At 46.1% G+C, this 20,915-nt stretch overlaps 1 protein-coding gene across 7 annotated transcripts in view; it reads left to right on the forward strand.

Annotated features, from left to right (window-relative positions):
* Positions 1-20,915, forward strand: part of CATSPERG (catsper channel auxiliary subunit gamma) — a 60,785-nt gene that overhangs the window by 19,018 nt on the left and 20,852 nt on the right. For 6 of the 7 annotated variants that reach the window (XM_088672741.1, XM_088672743.1, XM_060275539.2 and 3 more), the window contains 9 exons: positions 138-293; positions 661-832; positions 3,139-3,276; positions 3,830-3,895; positions 6,979-7,089; positions 8,372-8,422; positions 13,419-13,548; positions 15,847-15,958; positions 18,512-18,676. In XM_088672741.1, coding sequence (XP_088528867.1) covers positions 138-293; positions 661-832; positions 3,139-3,276; positions 3,830-3,895; positions 6,979-7,089; positions 8,372-8,422; positions 13,419-13,548; positions 15,847-15,958; positions 18,512-18,676 — 1,101 coding nt within the window. The remainder of the gene's footprint in view (positions 1-137; positions 294-660; positions 833-3,138; positions 3,277-3,829; positions 3,896-6,978; positions 7,090-8,371; positions 8,423-13,418; positions 13,549-15,846; positions 15,959-18,511; positions 18,677-20,915) is intronic. The other variant, XM_088672742.1, reaches the window with a different exon arrangement.

Raw genomic sequence — 20,915 nt, forward strand, 5'->3', positions numbered from 1 at the left:
TGCCCTTGCCCTTATGGGTGGGGCCTGGCACGGTCCCCATGAAGTTTTACCCTTGGATTCTGTAGAAGGTATCTGTTGGTCCCCAATGGCTTTGGTGTGATAGACTCTCCTCTCTTGTCCCTTCTTACCAAGCACAGCTAGAGTCTTTGTGGGGCGTCCTGCATCTGAACGACCCATCACGTCCCTTGTGGTACACTTACGGACAAGCCCCTGTGCTCATCCTTGGTGGCATTCCCCGGAGCAAGATTGTCTTCATGTCGGATTCAATGTTTTTCGATTACATTCCAATAGAGGTAAAGGGGAAACAAGCCCTCTGCATAGCGCATCTCTGACATGGCATCTTTGTGTTGGCTGGGGGTGGGGCTGGAACTCCCCCAATGGTTCACACATGAGCTTGGTGACGGCAAGTGAAGTTGTAGCCGTCCCACGGTGGTGGACCTTGACTTTGGCAGACCGCATGTTTTGTACGTAGTGTGTCCCAGGTTAAGTCCCCAGCATCTCCAGTTGAAAGAAGCTCAAGAGCTGACACCTTTAAACACAGCGGATGTCCATTATAGCTAACAAAGTACAGCATTATGGGAATTCCCACACAAGTCTTAACCTAGTAGGAGCTGAGCCTGTTTCCACCCTTGCCTCTCTTTGTCTCCTTTTCTGCTATAGGTGGGCATTGACAGCTGCTGGATTGGCTCCCTCTCATGCCCACAGGGTACATTCTCCTCTGCCATTGTTGATGCCATTAGTACAGAGAGCACCCTGTTCATCCGGCAGAACCAGCTTGTCTATTACTTTACGGGACATTACCCAATCTTGCATGTGAACACTTCTGGGTCTGGTACGTGAGCCTGAGAAGCCAAAAGGCAGAGTTTTGTATTGGTTTTATGCCACTTTTACTTCCATGCCTTCCGTTACAGAACTGTTGGAATTCTATTTGGTGAGGGTATTGAGAGCTATGCTCTTCCATTTTCTCTGGGGGCATCATCAGTCATGTTAACTGCTGTCCTGCCCTCAACTTGCACTGACTGGACAAGGATAGAATACGGACTAACCCCTGGTTGTGGCGGTGCATCTTGAAGGTGTGCCACTGTGGAGGACCCGCCCCCATGTAGCACCATGGTTATGCCACAGTAACTGCATTGGCAGCACAATGCTGACAATGGAAGGGGCAGTCCTGACCCAACAGCTCACTGACTGCCAATTAGTTTCTGGGCCCAATTCAAAGTGCTGGTTTTGGCCTATAAAGTCTTAAACGGCTCAAGACCTCAAGGACTGCCTCTCCCCTTATAAACTGACCCTGTGGTTATCCTCTGAGGCCTTTCTTTGTGTGGCCTCTACATAAGAGGTTCAGAGGGTGGCAACATGAGAACAGGCCTTTTCTGCAGTGGCTCCCCATTTGTGGAATGCTCTCCCCAGGGGGGCTCACCTGTTGTCTTCATTACATATATTTAGATGCCAGGAAAGAACATTCTTCTTCTCCCAAGCCTTTGGCTAATTAAACAATCTATGGCCTTTTAAACACCAGGTGGATATTGTTTTTATTTGTTACGTTGTTACATTTTTGTCTTTTTATATTGTAAACTACCCTGTGATCCTTGGATGAAGAGTGGTATAGAAATTTAATAAATAAAAATAAACTTAAGCTGAACATGATCAGAGCAGAAGACTAGCAAAACAAAAATAAATCTTCTTCTAAAAGCACCCAAGCGGGTGATCATCACTATATCCTGTGGGGACGAGTTCCATACTTGAACTTATGCCCTGCCCCGAATTTCTGCATATTCTGCTTCATTAGCTGAGCCCAAGTTCTAGAAGTATAAGAGAGGAAGAAAAACTCACCCCTATCTTTTCTATACTCTGCATAATTTTATACACCTATGTCAATAACAGACAGTCTTTTAGGAAATCACTAACACCATCATGCAGTATTAAAACCACCACAGTGCTGTTAAAAGCCCTTTCCTTAAAAACAGCTAGTTTCCCAAAACCTGCCAGAATTAAACAGTATTCACCTGATGGTAGAAGGTGGCAAGGAGCTAGCCAGTCTAGCCTCTCTAGGAAGGGAGCTCCAAATTCTGAGAGCTGTTACCAAGAGGGCCCATTGTTGTTGGCATTGTCAGGAGACAGTGGAGTGTGCCTCCGGGAGTGAACTCAAACTGCTCTATGAACAGTACCAAAGTGACCTCCTTGGGGCACAAGCCTGTGTATGGAGGTCCTGGGCTGGTCAGATGACAAGTTCTCCCCCCCCCCCCCCCGCCGCCAGCCTCGCTGATGTGGTCCAAGGGTAAGCTGAGCAAGATGTTTGGCAACAGCTTTACTGCAGGCGTTGCTGAAAGGAAGCATACAAGGCACCATCCAACCGTCTTATGGATTCCACTTCAGATTTGTGTAGGGTTCATTCCATAGCCCTTTCTTCTCCTGAAGATATCCCACAAGGCAGTGGAGGTTGAGAATCAGTGTTTTCCTTCTCCTAGATGGGCTACCTTCTCAGGTTGATGAGCCCCATCTGCCCCTCACTTCCCTCTTCAGCATTGTGCAGAAACCTCATTTTTGGCTGGTTGAGCCCATTTAATCTGCTAGAGTCTGTCTGCGCATGCAGAGAAGTCCCTCACCTGGTTTAGCCAGCCCGTTGAAGATGTTCCCAGGGTGTGACCACTGTCACAGGTTGACAGCTTCTAGGAGCCACAGGTGAGAGCTGAGTGCAGGGTGGGGACCAAAGTACCCCAGAAGGAGCATGATGTATCCCTCTCCTAACACCCCACACAGCCCCTCATTACATTACAACCTGACAAACCATCTGGCAAACAAGGCTCATATGCCTTTGCAAGGTGCTTAGAGTAACTGATTGGGACCATCTCTCTCTGGAATGCGCCACCACAGGATGTTGTCATGGACTGTCATAAAGGACATAGATAAATTCATGGAGGATAGCACTGTCTGTGACCACTAGTCATGATACATGACCCCAGAACGAGAGGTAGGATACCTTTGGATACTAGTCGCCGGGGAACAAAAGGCACAGAAGGTTACTTAACTCATGCCCTGCTTGTGGGTTTTCCAGGGGCATCTGGTTGCAGGATCCTGGGCTAGGTGGGGGCTGATCCAGCTGCCAGGCTCTTCACATTTTCTCTTATGTTTCTTTAGAGCTCTGGACACGCATATTGAACCATGTCTGCGTGAGAACCTTGAACCCAGTCTTTTTCCCACTTAATGGCTCTGAATATGTGATTGCCCTTGGTGGCGGCTGGCAGGAAGGAGAATTCTTTCTTATCACGATTAAAGGTATTTATCTTGCCCCACATAAGACTATAGGACAGAATGGATGGGTGCTAGCTTGAGGAGGGGCATGTTCTTTCATTGTTTTGTACAACAGGGTATTGAGCAAGACTTGAATGGCGTGGTCTCAGCTGGATGATTGATCAGCGAGTCTAGGCCAGAGATGCTGGGTTCCAGAAAGCCACTTCCAAATAGTAGGGAAATTTCAATTTCTGTAGGATATTGGGGGAGCTTTCAGATTCATATTTTTAATTATTTGTTTTTATGGACTGTCCTCAGGTTTTAACCTATGTTTGCTGATATGTTTTATAATTTTCATGTATTAGGTAATTCATAATTGCCTTATTTTAATGTGTTTTGAATTGTGGTTTTACTGTGTGGATGACTCGAAACATTTCCTGACAAATTGAATAAAGAAAGTGGGTCGGTTTGGGGCAAAGCATGGATCATAAGTAGGGTATACATGTGCTGGCCATGGGAGGCTTTGTCCATTGGAGAGTGGGAAGGGAGAAGCAGTCCACTCATTTTAACCCTACTTGTGATTCCTTTTTCTTTATAGATGGGATTGTGAAGGCTTCTAGATCCTTGAGGGAAAGGGACAAGACAGTATGTGATTTTGTAACGGGTACGTCCATTTTGATTTTTAAAATGTGCCTTCCACTGGGTAGCCTCCACAGTCTCGTGCCACTGTTGTGAGCTTTGTAGTGAGGGAGGTAAAGCCAGAATGGGCCATATATGTCTTTGTTTCCCTAATCACCATTCAGAACCAAAAATCCAACAATGTACAACATGGAATGAGCTGGGTTGGGGAGAGCTATTTTTCTCCGTGACTGTTATCCTATATAATAATGTCCATGTTGTCCCTGCGTCCAGATGTCCCGTGTGTCCCTGGGGTACTGCGCATGTCCCCCAGAGACACAGGGATTGGACGGAGGGACAACCAGGGACACAGGGATTGGACCCGTGCTCTCGGGACACAGGGAACAGCCAACCGCCGCTCCGAAGCCCAGTCTCATGCTGGAGGTGCGCGGTGAGGCGGCGGGGGAGAGAAGCGCTCCCCCCCCCGGCAGCCTTGCCGCACACCTCCGGCATGGGACGGCGCTTCCTCGGGGAACCCGAGGAAGCCGAAGCGGCAGCGGGCACGGAGGGAGGCCCGCTTTGGCTTGGCAGCGGCGGGAAGAAGGGGAGGAATTCCTCCCCTTTTTCCCGCCGCCGCCAAGCCAGTCCCGGAGCCGAATTGCGGCGCGGCGGGGTTTTCCGCCGTTTGCCTCCCCCAGGGGAAGGCAAACGGCGAAAAGCCCCCGCTGCGGACTGGCTTGGCGGTGGCGGGAACATCCCGCCACCGCCAAGCCAGTCCCGGAGCCGAATTGCGGCGCGGCGGGGTTTTTCGCTGTTTGCCTCCCCCAGGGGAAGGCAAACGGCGAAAACCCCCCGCTGCGGACTGGCTTGGCGGTGGCGGGAAGACCCGCCACCGCCAAGCCAGTCCCGGAGCCGATTTGCGGCGCGGCGGGGTTTTTCGCCGTTTGCCTCCCCCTCGAGGGAAGGCAAACGGCGAAAAGCCCCCGCTGCGGACTGGCTTGGCGGTGGCGGGAAGACCCGCCACCGCCAAGCCAGTCCCGGAGCCGAATTGCGGCGCGGCGGGGTTTTTCGCTGTTTGCCTCCCCCAGGGGAAGGCAAACGGCGAAAACCCCCCGCTGCGGACTGGCTTGGCGGTGGCGGGAAGACCCGCCACCGCCAAGCCAGTCCCGGAGCCGAATTGCGGCGCGGCGGGGTTTTTCGCCGTTTGCCTCCCCCAGGGGAAGGCAAACGGCGAAAAAACCCCACTGCGGACTGGCTTGGCGGTGGCGGGAAGACCCGCCACCGCCAAGCCAGTCCCGGAGCCGAATTGCGGCGCGGCGGGGTTTTTCGCCGTTTGCCTCCCCCTCGAGGGAAGGCAAACGGCGAAAAGCCCCCGCTGCGGACTGGCTTGGCGGTGGCGGGAAGACCCGCCACCGCCAAGCCAGTCCCGGAGCCGAATTGCGGCGCGGCGGGGTTTTTCGCTGTTTGCCTCCCCCAGGGGAAGGCAAACGGCGAAAAGCCCCCGCTGCGGACTGGCTTGGCGGTGGCGGGAACATCCCGCCACCGCCAAGCCAGTCCCGGAGCCGAATTGCGGCGCGGCGGGGTTTTTCGCTGTTTGCCTCCCCCAGGGGAAGGCAAACGGCGAAAACCCCCCGCTGCGGACTGGCTTGGCGGTGGCGGGAAGACCCGCCACCGCCAAGCCAGTCCCGGAGCCGAATTGCGGCGCGGCGAGGTTTTTCGCCGTTTGCCTCCCCCAGGGGAAGGCAAACGGCGAAAAGCCCCCGCTGCGGACTGGCTTGGCGGTGGCGGGAAGACCCGCCACCGCTAAGCCAGTCCCGGAGCCGAATTGCGGCGCGGCGAGGTTTTTCGCCGTTTGCCTCCCCCAGGGGAAGGCAAACGGCGAAAACCCCCCGCTGCGGACTGGCTTGGCGGTGGCGGGAAGACCCGCCACCGCTAAGCCAGTCCCGGAGCCGAATTGCGGCGCGGCGAGGTTTTTCGCCGTTTGCCTCCCCCAGGGGAAGGCAAACGGCGAAAAGCCCCCGCTGCGGACTGGCTTGGCGGTGGCGGGAAGACCCGCCACCGCCAAGCCAGTCCCGGAGCCGAATTGCGGCGCGGCGGGGTTTTTCGCCGTTTGCCTCCCCCTCAGGGGAAGGCAAACGGCGAAAAGCCCCCGCTGCGAACTGGCTTGGTGGTGGCGGGAAGACCCGCCACCGCCAAGCCAGTCCCGGCAGGCCGCTTCCTCTAGCGCCCGTTTTTAAACGGGCTAAAATCCACTAGTTTCTTTATAAAACTTATATCCTGTCCTTCCAAAGGAATCCAGAAACAGCAAAGACAAAACAAAAACCTCTTAAAAACAATTCTAATACAGATGCAGACCAGGAATGGTTTGTTTATTATGATTAACTAATCTGGGCATATCTTATATATATCTTGTTTATATTGTAAACCACCCTGCGATCCTCAGATGAAAGGTGGTATAAAAATTAATTAATTAATAATTATATGCACTTCTGACACATATTATTTCATAGAACTGTAGCATTGGAAGGGACTCCAAGGGGCATCTAGTTAAACCCTTCTATGCAGGTATTTAGCATTCATTTCCTCTTCCCAGGAAATCCTGGGAATTACAATTCCATGGGGACACCACTAAAGATTTCTCCCAGTGTACTTAAATAGCTCCACTCAGTGATGATTCCCAGAGTTCTTTGGAAGATGACATTTAAGCTGGTATAAAAATCAACATTATGGGTAAACAGAGACATGGCATAATAGTAGGAGCAATGTGGTCTGTTCAGAGTGCGTTCAGAATGATCAGTACAAAAAGGTTTGCAGCAAAAACCAGCTCTGGTTGGCTTTGATTGGCGAGCACGTAAGACATTACTGAGACACTTTCTTCACAGTTTTATAATTATTTAAATATTTCTGTATCTCTTTTTAAAGGCGGAGGTAAATGATAAGTATATGGGTGGAGTCTTACGCATGGGGCAGTGGGAAGTCTGACACTGGAACCAATGTTTAGTTTGCTGGGCTGTCTGGAATGAAAATGGCCAGCAGGAAGATCTGCTCATGCCACAAATGCAAAACCTACAGTGACTTCTCTTTAAATAATGCAATTTTTCCATGCCCCAATCTTCTTCTCCCTTCTAGCTTCAGCATGCTCCATCAAATGGGCCACTTACTCCTTGACTGATAACCGGATATATTTGCTGGTGCATGAGACTGGAACAGACAAACATATCATTGCGGTATACCTTCTAGGTTAGACTGGCTCTCTTAAGTGTTATCCGTATGGTTTACCGTACTTGAAATTCAACTTGGTGGTGTTAAAAAAATCAAAATCAAATCTATTCTGGCAGGAATCTGTCTAACAATCATGACACAAAAAGAGAAAGGGACAGATAAATAAGGAGTAAAATGAATAGATTCAGGTGCACTGAAGTTACCCTGCCACATGCTAGAAGTGCCAATGTGATTTGGGGGCACAGGGGAACTGAAGGAAAATAATATATCATTTGAAAAAGATGTTTAAATACTGAGACCCTTTCCACTGCGTTATTGTCCTACTGAATTGTCTGAAAGACACTATAAGGCACGAGTGTGTAGAACTGGTTTCCTGTTTGTTAGTTGCAGCCAGAGGTTTATACCTAGCAGTTCAAAAGCATGTCAAAGTGCAAATAGATAAATAGGTACCGCTCCGGCGGGAAGGTAAACGGCGTTTCCGTGTGCTGCTCTGGTTCAGCAGAAGCAGCTTAGTCATGCTGGCCACATGACCCGGAAGCTGTACGCCGCCTCCCTCGGCCAATAAAGCGAGATGAGCGCTGCAACCCCAGAGTCATCTTCGACTGGACCTAACGGTCAGGGGTCCCTTTATCTTTACCTTTTACCTGTGGTTTTCAAGCATCTTGGAAGTCAAACGTTTAGGCCAAAAACCCGAAAGTAACTGCTTCGGTTTTTGAACGCTTTTTGGATGCCAAAATTCTTCCGGAAATGCATGCTTTGGTTTTTGAACGTTTCGGAACCAAGGTTCCACTGTACTTGGGAAGATGGAAAGTGGCAAATGTACCATCAAGTAAAGATTGATAAGATAAATTAAAGCGCTAGGCTTTTCATGGCTGAATAAATCTACTTTATTAGATTTAGAGAACAAAATCAAAGGCAGGATATCCGCAGGCAAAAATGGAATAATTTTATCGATGACTTTAGGAGTTGTCAGGGGACCCGCTGCTACCGCTGTCGCTGGGCGAAGTGCTGGTCAGGATGATGGGGGGAGGCTCCCTGTAGGGAGTCCCCCTGACAGGAGTCATGAGTTGTTATCAAATGTATAGATTCACTCTATTCTGATAGAAGCATATATTAGTCCAAGTCAATTGCTGTTGTACTCCATAGAAAATTCAGTTACAAGCATAATTTCAGTCCATCTAATTGTAATTATACCATCTGTTACATCTTTTTCTTTCCCCCCCAAGCTTATGCATAAATGGAATAAAGTAAATAAGTAGGCAATTTTAACATTTTGATGTTTTCTCTGCTCACTTTGCAGACGAAAAGCGTTTTGAATTCATTTATCATATCCCTGAAAAAGTTCCCAAGGGTAAGTTAGGCCGCAGCATCTGAGACAAGGCAGAATCTGTTGCTACTTGCACAAGACAACACCTGTGCACTCTGTGTTAAGCCCTAAAAACTAACACCTGGGGCTCCAAACTTGCTAATGGAATTTGCAGCTCCCACTTCCCCCTTTATTGTGCATTCAAAGGGATGGGGGGCGGGGATGGCAACGAAACCCTTGACACTTCTGATTGCTAGTACAGGAGGATAGTTAAATGGCAGACAAGTTGGAAGGGGCTTTGAGTATGTGTTAATCCTGGAACTGTTTGCCAAAGCCCCAAGTTCTGAACTGAAGGGAATTCATAATGAGAGCAAGTTATGCAAATATGTGGAGTGGATTTGTGGGGCGGTTTTACATTGCTTTGTCATGGTTCCTCACAAAGGGTCATCAGAATTCCCTGCTTAAGGGACAAATCACTTGTGTCATTAACATGCACCTGTTTCCCCCTTTAAATATCAGCTGCAGGAGACGGGCAGGGTGAGGGTCAGGACTCTTTCACTCAGGGAGGTTCCCTCCCTTGGTTTCCCATATGTCAGTAGTGGGGAACCCCTGGTTCTCCAGATAGAATCATAGAATCATAGAATCATAGAGTTGGAAGAGACCACAAGGGCCATCCAGTCCAACCCCCTGCCAAGCAGGAAACACCATCAAAGCATTCCTGACAGATGGCTGTCAAGCCTCTGCTTAAAGACCTCCAAAGAAGGAGACTCCACCACACTCCTTGGCAGCAAATTCCACTGCCGAACAGCTCTTACTGTCAGGAAGTTCTTCCTAATGTTTAGGTGGAATTTTCTTTCTTGTAGTTTGAATCCGTTGCTCCGTGTCCGCTTCTCTGGAGCAGCAGAAAACAACCGTTCTCCCTCCTCTATATGACATCCTTTTATATATTTGAACATGGTTATCATATCACCCCTTAACCTTCTCTTCTCCAGGCTAAACATACCCAGCTCCCTAAGCCGTTCCTCATAAGGCATCGTTTCCAGGCCTTTGACCATTTTGGTTGCCCTCTTCTGGACACGTTCCAGCTTATCAGTATCCTTCTTGAACTGTGGTGCCCAGAACTGGACACAATACTCCAGGTGAGGTCTGACCAGAGCAGAATACAGTGGTACTATTACTTCCCTTGATCTAGATGCTATACTCCTATTGATGCAGCCCAGAATTGCATTGGCTTTTTTAGCTGCTGCATCACACTGCTGACTCATGTCAAGTTTGTGGTCAACCAAAACTCCTAGATCCTTTTCACATGTACTGCTCTCAAGCCAGGTGTCTCCCATCCTGTATTTGTGCCTTTCATTTTTTTTGCCCAAGTGTAGTACTTTACATTTCTCCTTGTTAAAATTCATCTTGTTTGCTTTGGCCCAGTTGTCTAATCTGTTAAGGTCATTCTGAAGTGTGATCCTGTCCTCTGGGGTGTTAGCCACCCCTCCCAATTTGGTGTCATCTGCAAACTTGCTCAGGATTCCCTCAAGCCCATCATCCAAGTCATTGATAAAGATGTTGAACAAGACTGGGCCCAAGACAGAACCCTGTGGCACCCCACTAGTCACTACTCTCCAGCATGAGGAGGAGCCATTGATGAGCACCCTTTGGGTTCGGTCAGTAAGCCAGCTACAAATCCACTGAATGGTAGCATTGTCTAGCCCACATTTTACCAGCTTCTTTACAAGAATACCATGGGGCACTTTGTCAAAGGCCTTGCTGAAATCAAGATAGGCTACATCCACAGCGTTCCCTTCATCTACCAGGCTTGTAATTCTGTCAAAAAATGAGATCAGATTAGTCTGACATGACTTATTTTTCAGGAACCCATGCTGACTTTTAGTGATCACAGAGTTTCTTTCTAGGTGCTCACAGACTGTTTGCTTAATGATCTGCTCTAGAATCTTTCCTGATATTGATGTCAGGCTGACTGGGCGGTAATTGTTTGGGTCCTCTCTTTTCCCCTTTTTGAAAATAGGGACAACATTTGCCCTCCTCCAGTCTGCTGGAACTTCGCCTGTTCTCCAGGAATTTTCAAAGATTATTGCCAGTGGTTCTGAAATCACCTCTGCCAGTTCTTTTAATACTCTTGGATGTAGTTCATCTGGCCCTGGAGACTTGAATACATCTAAACTAGCCAAGTATTCTTGTACTACCTCCTTACTTATTCTGGGCTGTGTTTCCCCTGCTGAATCATCTGCTCCATATTCTTCAGGTCGGGCGTTTTTTTCTTTCTTGGAGAAGACTGAGGCAAAGAAGGCATTGAGGAGTTCTGCCCTTTCTCTGTCCCCTGTTTGCATTTCACCATCTTCTCCTCTGAGTGACCCCACTGTTTCCTTGTTTTTCCTTTTGCTACGGACATACCCATAAAAGCCCTTTTTGTTGCTTTTAACCTCTCTGGCGAGCCTGAGTTCATTCTGTGCTTTAGCTTTTCTGACTTTGCCTCTACACGTGCTGGCTATATGTTTGAATTCCTCTCTGGAGATTTCCCCCCTTTTCCATTTTTTGTACATATCCCTTTTAAATCTTAACTCAGTCAAAAGTTCTTTAGATAGCCAGCCTGGCTTCTTTAGGCACCTTCCATGTTTCCGTCTCATTGGTATTGCCTGAAGTTGTGCTTTTAATATCTCCCTTTTAACAAACTCCCAACCATCATGAACTCCCTTCCCTTTTAGTATTACTGTCCATGGGATTTCACCCAGCGTTTCCCTAAGTTTTCTGAATTTGGCTTTCTTAAAGTCTAGAATTTGGACCTTAGTATGCTTGGTTGCTCCTTTCCGCTGGATAATTAACTCCAGAAGAGCATGGTCACTCCCACCTAATGATCCTGCCACTTCTACCCCACTAACCAAGTCATCACTATTGGTTAGGACCAGATCTAAAATGGCTGATCCTCTTGTTGCTTCTCCCACTTTCTGGACAATGAAGTTGTCTGCAAGGCCAGTGAGGAATCTGTTCGACCTTATGCTCTTGGCTGAGTTTGACATCCAACAAATATCAGGATAGTTGAAATCCCCCATTACTACTATCTCCCTTCCTTTGGAATGCTTGGCCATCTGTTCCAGGAAGGCATCATCTGTGTCCTCAGTTTGGCTTGGGGATCTATAGTAAACTCCCACAATGAGATCACTGTTGTTTTTCTCTCCCTTAATTTTGACCCAGATACTCTCAATTTGGCTTTGAAGTTTTAAATCCTGGATCTCTTCACAGGTATACATATCCCTAACATATAAAGCTACTCCCCCTCCTTTCCTGTTTGGTCTATTTCTCTTAAATAGATTGTATCCCTCTATTACTACATTCCAGTCATGAGACTCATCCCACCAGGTTTCAGTGATGCCTATTATGTCATATTTAGTTTGCTGTACCAAGAGCTCAAGTTCATCTTGTTTATTTCCCATGCTCTGTGCATTAGTATACAGACATTGAAGACCGTTGATCATTCCCCCATGTTTCTTATTTAAGGATATTTTCGTCCCACCACTAGGTCTGCATGCTGCTTGCTCCATTTGGTCCTTGACATTCGGATGATCATCTTCAGCATTTGATAGACTCCTACCTTCAGTACCACTGTCTCCCTCCCCCACATAAGTCAGTTTAAAGCCCTCCTGATGAGGTTTTTGAGTTTCGTGGCAAAAACATTCCTCCCAACTTTTGTGAGGTGCAGTCCATCACTTGCCAGAAGTCCATCTTCAAGAAACTGCAGACCGTGATCTAGGAATCCAAACCGTTCCTGTTTGCACCATTTGCGAAGCCAGTTGTTCACTTCCCCTATTTTTCCCTCTCTCCCTGGGCCATGTCGTTTAACTGGGAGGACAGAAGAGATGACAATTTGTGCATCTAATTGCTTCAACTTCCTGCCCAGAGCCTCATAATCATTTTTGATCTTCTGTAAGCTATGGCTTGCAGTGTCATTGGTTCCCACATGCACCAAAAGGAAGGGGTATTTGTCGGTGGGTTTTATGATTCCTTGCAGCCGTTCTGTTACATCTTTGATCTTGGCCCCAGGTAGACAGCACACCTCTCGAGACATCTTGTCAGGCCCACAGATTACTGCTTCTGTACCCCTCAGTAGGGAATCCCCAATCACCACTACACGCCTCTTCATAGGCTTGGTTGGGATTCTTCCATGTGCTGTCCCTTCCAAGGTTACCTGCATATTCCCAGAGGACTGACTTGGTTGCTCGTCTTCATATTCCTCATCAACTGTGATGAGGGAGAGATCCTCAGGTGGAGTCTGTTTCTCGTCTTCCATGAGCACTTCAAAACGGTTGTGTAATTCTAAGCACTCAGAGCGATCCCTGGGCCTTCTACTTCTATGAGTCACGTTCCTCCATACATCTGGCTGCTGTGTTGGGGAACTGACCTCCTCCCCAGGGAGATCCCCTGTCTCCTCCTTGGTGCAGACAGTGTGCTCTGCTGCATCCAAGAAAAGCTCCAGCTCTTTAATTCTCTGGAGCGTAGATACACGCCCCTGAAGCTGCTGCACCTTCTCTTCCAGAAGGGCAACCTTGTTGTTGGGTGGCAACTTCCATCAGGCCCATCAGATGTTGGATGGCAACTTCCATCAGGCCCATCAAGCACAACCAATGGCTAGGAATGGTAGGAGTTGCAGTTTAGCAGTGCCTGGAGGATCAAAGATTCCATACACAGGGGATGGAGGTTGTCCAGCAACAGCTGTCAGACCACAGCTTCCTCAACCCTGCCGTATGACACGTTATGACTATAATATTATATTATCCCTCATCTCCGGAGAACTGACCCAGGAAAGGGCAGTCCATTGAAATCTGTGTCTCAGAGAAGCAAAGAATGCAAAGCTCTGCAGTTTGCTCCTGTTTCAAAAACCCAAGCTGAATCTTCAGACATGGAGTGGGAATAGCTGAGGGAAAGAGAGAGGGTTTCTTCCATTGCATCCTTTTTTCTAGTTACTCTCTTAACTGCTATCAACCCCATTTGGAACATCCATTGTAGTCAACTTCTCTTCTTTTTTCTGTTGCAGCCTCTGATAAAGGGTTTGTGTTGTTGCTAGGACTGGAGCATTACACAAACACAACCCTTATACCAAGAGGTTTGGCTTTGAACCCCTTCAGTAATGTATTTTACATCTGGGGGAACGTTATCTTGCAAAGGTAGGATTCCCTACGAAAAGCCTGCTGGTGTGAATATGGTTCCAGACACTTTTCTGTTTATATTACTTTCATCTTGAGAAAATACTGAATCTAAAGGCGACCAGAAATTCCAAAGAGATTGGAGTAAATTTATTGAGTATTTGAAAGATTATTGCAAAAATGTGAAGACATTAGCAGGACTGAAATAAATCTTGTAACGTAATGAAGGACAGAAACTGACAGTTGAAATGCACATACAATTTATTAGAAATGGGAAAACCAGCTGAAGGGAAGGAGGGAAGTCATGTGCTTGGCAGAGCAAAAGTATTTGATATGTATTTGAAAGGTTGTTATATTCTGTGTTTTTGAGAAAAAACCCACAATAAAAAGTTTATCAGAAAAAGAGAAAATACTGAATCTAGTGCCCAGAAATCAAAATCTGCACCCTACTGTGTTTCTCCGAAAATAAGACACCGTCTTATATTTATTTTCCCTCAAAATAATTTTTTTTTAAAAAAATAACACTGGCTTATTTTCGGGGTATGGCTTATATTCCTTGAATGCTTCTATAAAGCTTGGAATAGACCAAAAACAACAGTATTCTGGCACCTTAAAAACTAACCATTTTATTATGGTATAAGACAGGAGCTGCCAAAGTGATCCTCATTCCACCAGTGGTCCACAAGCGTCATTCAGGGGTCTGTGGTGTGTCTGTGGATTTGTGGTTGAAGACAGGAGACAGCTCATCCATTGCATTAATATTCCTATAGATTTTATTTGTATTTTTATTTCTTATATTGCATCACAATTTGAATTCTATGGAATTCATAATGTAATGCGCTACAATATATAGGAAATAAAAGAGCACATAGAAATTATGCAGCTTCTAGCACAGTGTATTACAACCGGTAGCACTAGGAGAAAATCATATTAAAGGCTCTGCCAGGATCTGCAAAAGTTCAAGTGGTTGGGTGGTGGTGGGAAATTGGGGAACTGTTGGCATAAAGTTTTGTGGATCACAACCCACTTCAGACAGCCTGAGAGGTGGGTGAGGCTGAGAGACCTCAGAGAAGTGTGACTAGCCCAACGTCACCCAGGAGCTGCATGTGGAGGAGCGGAGACGCGAACCCGGTTCCCCAGAATATATGTTTACTGCTCTTAACCACACCACCACACTGGCTCCTCCAGGAGGCAGTTAACAGCAGAGGAGGCGGTCTTCAGCAGAAATCCTTTTTGCCAGGGTACCTGATAATGGTCACCTGAATCCAGGTCACAGTCTCACCCTATTCATACACAGATATGCCCTTAAGACAGGATTTGTGAGCAAAGAGACAATGGGGAGGTTTTCCCATTTTGTTTGTCATTGCAGACAAACATTTGAGGTTAATTTTGGGAGAGTCAAAATGGTTTCAGGACTTTTTTCCTGTACTGTTTCAGACATGTGGTTTATATATTTATGTATGTGTTTGCCTGGTACATTTATGAACATTTATTTTATATCTTAGACCAGGCTTCCTCAACCTCAGCCCTCCAGATGTTTTGAAACTATGATTCCCATCATCCCCGACCACTGGTCCTGCTAGCTAGGAATCATGGGAGTTCTAGGCCAAAAACATCTGGAGGGCTGAGGTTGAGGAAGCTTGTATACTCATAACACCTCTAATACCAATTACTGCCCTAGATTGCTGCTTAGAATCACTTGTTAGAAGGGTTAACTTAGTGCCTCGTTTCAGTTTTGAGCCTAGCACAAGTCTTGACCCTGACAACCTCCTCCAATATTTACGCTATTAAGGGAAGTTGTAGGAAACACTCTTCAATAGAAAAGCCAGGCAGCCTCTGAAGGCTCTTCCACACTTCACTTCCGCTTGTGCCTTGCCTGGAAAGCATGGGTCTGAGCAGTTTCCCCCTTGCTCCATTCCTTTCCAAGGGAAAACCCGCTCTTTAGACATTAGAGCAAATGTGAATCTGGAGAAAACTCAAATTGCCATTTGCTCCGACTCAGCAGTAAAGCAGCAGGACGTGCAGATAAGCCCTAAGTCAGGATGGGCCAACTTTGGCAAGTAGTTGGGTTAATAAAGACACCAGATGATAACTTGAGAATTCTCTTATCAGTCATAATTAGGCCAGTAGACTGGATTGTAAGGCTGACAGCTGCCCCCGTGTTTGACTTGATACAGTAATGGAAGTAGGTTCACAAGGTGGGCAACATAATATGTTGTGACTCCTATTTAAATGCATACATTTGTTTTTGCTCCAACCAGAATGTTGTAGGTGGTGGTGGGGATTTAAAACAAAGATCTCTTCCCCTTTTCTTTACAGCAATGACAAGCAGAGTTATATATATCTCTCCAGCTTCCCACACGATTCCCCCATCAAATATTTTGTTCAGTCGTTTACTGGGCAAATTGCCTTTGTGACAGACCGAGAGGAGGTATGTCTGTTTATCTTTCTCATGGATCCAATGGCTGGCTGTTCAGGAACAGGGCTTAATATTGCTAAGGAAAGTACAATTTCTTTCTTTCTCATACATAACCTTTATTCAAAATGCAAAACAATACAAACAGGACAAAAGGCATCAGCCAACAGGTACAAAACAGTTTATTTAAACTACAGTGGGACCTCGACTTACGAATTTAATCTGTTCCAATTGCACACTTGTAGGTCGAAAACTTCGTAAGTCGAGTTTCCCCATAGGAAAAGTGGTCTCCCGTAGGAATGCATTGGAAACTGAAAAATTCGTAAGTCGAGGAAACCGCATCTAGCCACGAACGGATTTTCCGTTCGGATGTCGAAAAAATTGTACATGCGCGGCCACTTTTTCCGCTCGTAAGTCAAAAACGTTGGATGTCGAGGAGCTTGTAAGTCAAGGTCCCACTGTATTTGTAGCCCACCTTTCTGTCCTTGTGGGATTCTCAAGGTGGCTAGCAAATAACACACACAGACACACCAAACGAATGAAATTATAGCAGAACAGCAAGTGGCAGAAATAAAGGATATTTTAGAAATTTATGTTAGAGCCATTATATAAACCAGAGATTTCATAGTTTGTAGTGTATAATCTAGCCCTATCAATATTTATTCAGCAGGAAACCCCAATGATTCTAACAGGATTTTTTTCAGGTGTTGTGTTGTGTTGTGTTCCCCAGCCACATTAAATAACTACCCTATACAGGCTGCCTTCAGATGTCTTCTAAAGGTTGTATTGTTACTTATCTCCTTGGCGCAGGGGTTGGATAACTACACCCGCCAATATTTTTCCTATGAAAATAAAGACGTCCTAAGGAAAAGCAGGACATTCTTGGCTCAAATCAGAAACTGGGACAGCTTCTGTAAATCTGGGACTGTCAGGTTTCACCAACTCTCACGCCTCTCAGCCAGTCTTCCTGACACCGGCCAGACTGGTCGAGGAAGGCAAGAGTGGCTTTCGCTTTTGCAAAACTAGACAAAACAAGAGGTAGGACTGCCACCACTTCCCCATTCTCACCAAGCACCCATAGAGGAGGGACCAAGGAAGAAATCCCTCGCCTTTTACAGGGCTGCACAGCTCTGTCTCTCTATTGAAACACAGGCAGAAATTCAACAGGTAAGTTTTTTCCAGTTACAACCTCTGGCTCACTTTACCGTGATGCAGACAGAAGTCAATTGATGTGGTAAGAGACTAAGTAGCTTACCGTAGGAACTGGGTTTAGCTTTCCCCTCAGCAAAGCCCACCAAGACAGAAGGCAAAAAGTCATTTCCAGGATTTCTTGGAATAAGACAGCTTAAAACTGTGCACATTAAGTTACAAACATAAAACAAAAACATTATTAGTATTTCCATCTAAGATACATACTAACCATTAGCATTTCAGAAGCACAGCAAGAGATCAGGAGTTGGTTTCAAAGTGGCAAAGTGCCCTCCGGCACCCATCATGGCAAACTTCATGATGCGATGTTGCTTTGGCAAGTTGCAGGTTACAAAGTGTGATTTTACATCTTAACAAAAGCCAGGTATCTTTATTCTAATTTACCATGGGCGGGTGTGTGTGTGTTCCGATAAACAGCCTATCCTCTTTGGGCTTCAGTTTTAAATCCCCAATAACATTATAGGGGAATAATTCATAACAAATGGTTCACCCACAGCTGTCCGTGTTTTGACTTTGATTCCGGACCTTGAAATAATTGAGAGAACCTCCCTAATTCCCCATATTCATCTGACACGTAGCAGACACTCAAGGTGGAGAGGTGGCGTGATCCCTATAGTATAAGCCATTCCACACCCCCAAATACCACAGATTTCTCTTTTCATGTGTAAATGAGGGCTAATCAGATAACAGCTCTGGCCTTGCTCACAGCCCTAGGCAATTAAATCTTAGAGACAGGATGAGGGGGGAAGGAGAAGAGTTCATTTTAAAGAGACCAGGCCTGCCTCCTCCGAAAAACATGGAGTTCCTTCTTTTCCCATGAGGCCACACCAGACCTGAACCATAGTTTAATATTCTATTTTTTCTACTTTCACGACAGGGACTGTCCCTGGAAAATAGGGACAGTTGGAGGGTCTGCTATACCCGAAAGAGAGCTTTGAGCAGAATGGAGGCATTCTTGGCGTGCTTCTGGCAGCCTGAGGCTCTAGCCCTAGGATTGCCAGACTCAATAGAGGACAGGACTTCTGTGCCTTTAATTGCCCTGTTCTCTTTTGAGTCTGGAAACCTTAAAGAGAAACCAGCAGACCCTTTGTTTAATTTCCAAGCAAAGGGTTTGCTGGTTTCTCTTTAAGGTTTCCAGACTCAAAAGAGAACAGGGCAATTAAAGGCACAGAAGTCCTGTCCTCTATTGAGTCTGGCAACCCTATCTAGCCCAGCCTTCACCAACCCGGTGACCTCCAGATGAATGTTAATGCAAGTCAGATTGCTAGTCTCTTAATCATTTTGCTACATTATCAACCCAGCTGTGTACGCACACACAGCACTACATTGCTTGAGCACTACTTTCCCCATTCTTTCTAGATTTGGGTTTCCAGAGAACTTGGCACAGAAATTAAAAAAGTATATCCATCAGAAGCCTGGGATGTGTTCAATTTTATGCAGGTGATGAGAGGCTCACCACTTTATAGCTTGACCTTGAAACATTCCATACTCACCATTTTCTATGTCGATGGAGAGTTGAAAGAGGTGAGTGCATTAGGCTGTGTTTGCCCTGATGGGTAATCTGGGAGGTAGCTGGTTTGAAAAGGCAGCCATGTGTCGTGGTGTGGAGACGTTCTCTTGTTTTTGTTTTTCAAATAATATTTATTGATTTTCAAACATTTCAAAATACAAAAATTCACAAAAACAAAAAGCAGAAAAGAAATAAAACACAAAAAAGAAAAAAAGATATCAATTCTTACATTAATTTGACCTTGTGGACTTCCTCGATTCCTCCCACACTGGGTCCATTTTTAAATCTAAATTAAGCAATTTTCATTTTTCATCTTAAATCATTCTAACGCAATTTTTCCATTATCTCACAACCAATTCTAATCTACAGGGGGGGAAAAACATCCTCAACCTAACTAAATTTATTTTCGCATCCATCTCTATTTCTTCCCTTAGCCTCACAATTTATACCCCAATTTTTTCCCATACATTTAAATATGATTTCTTCTATCATAATAACCTTTACCCACTTATATCTAATTCTACCCTCCTTCCCCTGGACTCTGGATCTCCCAGATGCACCAGCCAGCTTCATAAATCGTTCCAGTTTCGGACCATCTTAATCAGAAAATAACCCATTGTTACTCCTCACCCTACTCCCACTCTTTCGCCACCTATCCACCACTCTCCCTTCTTTGTCCCCTGCTGCCCCCCCAATTTCCTAACTGTACCACAGTACCATCCAGCTATGTTTCCACTTTTCAGCCCTATCTCAATTTTTATTCCACTTATGCTCTGGCCCCAGCATGGATCCTGCCCTCCCTCTCTCACTGGGAGGACATTATTCCATGCTGGTTCTTCTTTGAGGACTCATTGAATCGAACACGAGTTTTGTTCCCCCTCTCCCACTGGGGGAACAATGTTCCATACATCTTCCTCCTCTTTTTTAAGTTCCATTATATTGTCCAGGACTGATGGATCTTCCTCCTCTTCTTTAAGGTCAATTACATTGTCCCCGGCTGGTGCTTGTTCGTCTTGCTTCTCTTCATTCTCTATTGGAATTAATCCATTTTCACTTTCCACACTGTTCTGTTTTATTTTGTGAATCTGTATATTATCCTGCCGCAATTCATGTTTAAATTCCAAAAGCGGTTCCAAAAGTTCCTTTTGAAAGTCCAAAAAGGTCTAAAGAGCCAGATGTTGTTGTTTCTACTGACATCCTGCTCATCTCAAATTCCATGGGAACTGCAGAGATTACAATGCAGGAAGTGGCGCAGTTCGTATTTCCAAACCTCAGAAACAAAATTTACGTCTGATCTGGTTACCAACTCTCATTTTTAATTCTTGTTCATATTTTAAAAATCTTATATCCATTTCTGAAAAGAGCATTTATCAAACTTCTTGTACACATCCTTATGTTTTGCGCTCTCTTCAAAGTTAACAGTTCTCAGCCTCAAAGAGGTAAACAAATTCCTTCCTATTGTGATGTCATAATGACAGCTGGCTGATTCCTCCAGGGACCCGACTCCAGTTCCCGGGGGACTTTCCCCAGTCCAACTTAAAGATTTTACAGGGATTTTAATGTATTCAACCTTCTCCCCTTTACCCTGCCTCAGGGGGAAGGTTTTAAATCCAATCCTTGGAGATTGATAAATTCCTGTCAAACTTTCCGGCTGCAGGCAAGTTAACTGCATCACCATTCTCTCAATGGGGGAGACCGACTTCCTTTTTTAATCTCCTTCCGTGGCCAATTCCTTTCAATTAAATTAAAAAAAATCTTTCCCTTACCCACGGTGTCCAATGTCTTCAAATCCATTATTTTGGGAAAAATCCATCGCTCCTCCGCTGCCGGCTCGGAGCTACACTCTGTGAGGGTAGCGATTTGCTCGAAAATGGCGCCCGCGACTCTGAACTCCGCTCGCTCTCGGGACTCTTAAAAGAGCTTACCGGGGAGCAGAGTAGTCACTTTGGGGCGCAACCGAGCTCTCACGTCCCCAGAAAGCTCAATGGTTTTTTTATTGGGGGTCTGTGGCGCTCTCGCGGCTCACCCCCCCCACAGTGCCAGGAACCTCGGAGCTCGAGGATTCCTCGCCAATCAGGGTTGGCGGTAGACCGGAAGTCTTGAAGACGCTCTCTTGAATCCGGAGTCACCAGTGCTATTTTTCTAGAAAAAGAATGCCAGAACTCTCCATGAATGGTTCCCTTGTTCTCTTATAATGGCAATGGCACCCATGGGACAGGTGCCAGAACTGAGTTCCAGCCGGAAAAAAATCCC

This window comes from Zootoca vivipara, chromosome 6 (assembly GCF_965207765.1).
Source record: "Zootoca vivipara chromosome 6, rZooViv2.hap1.1, whole genome shotgun sequence".
Classification (NCBI taxonomy): Eukaryota; Metazoa; Chordata; class Lepidosauria; order Squamata; family Lacertidae; genus Zootoca; species Zootoca vivipara.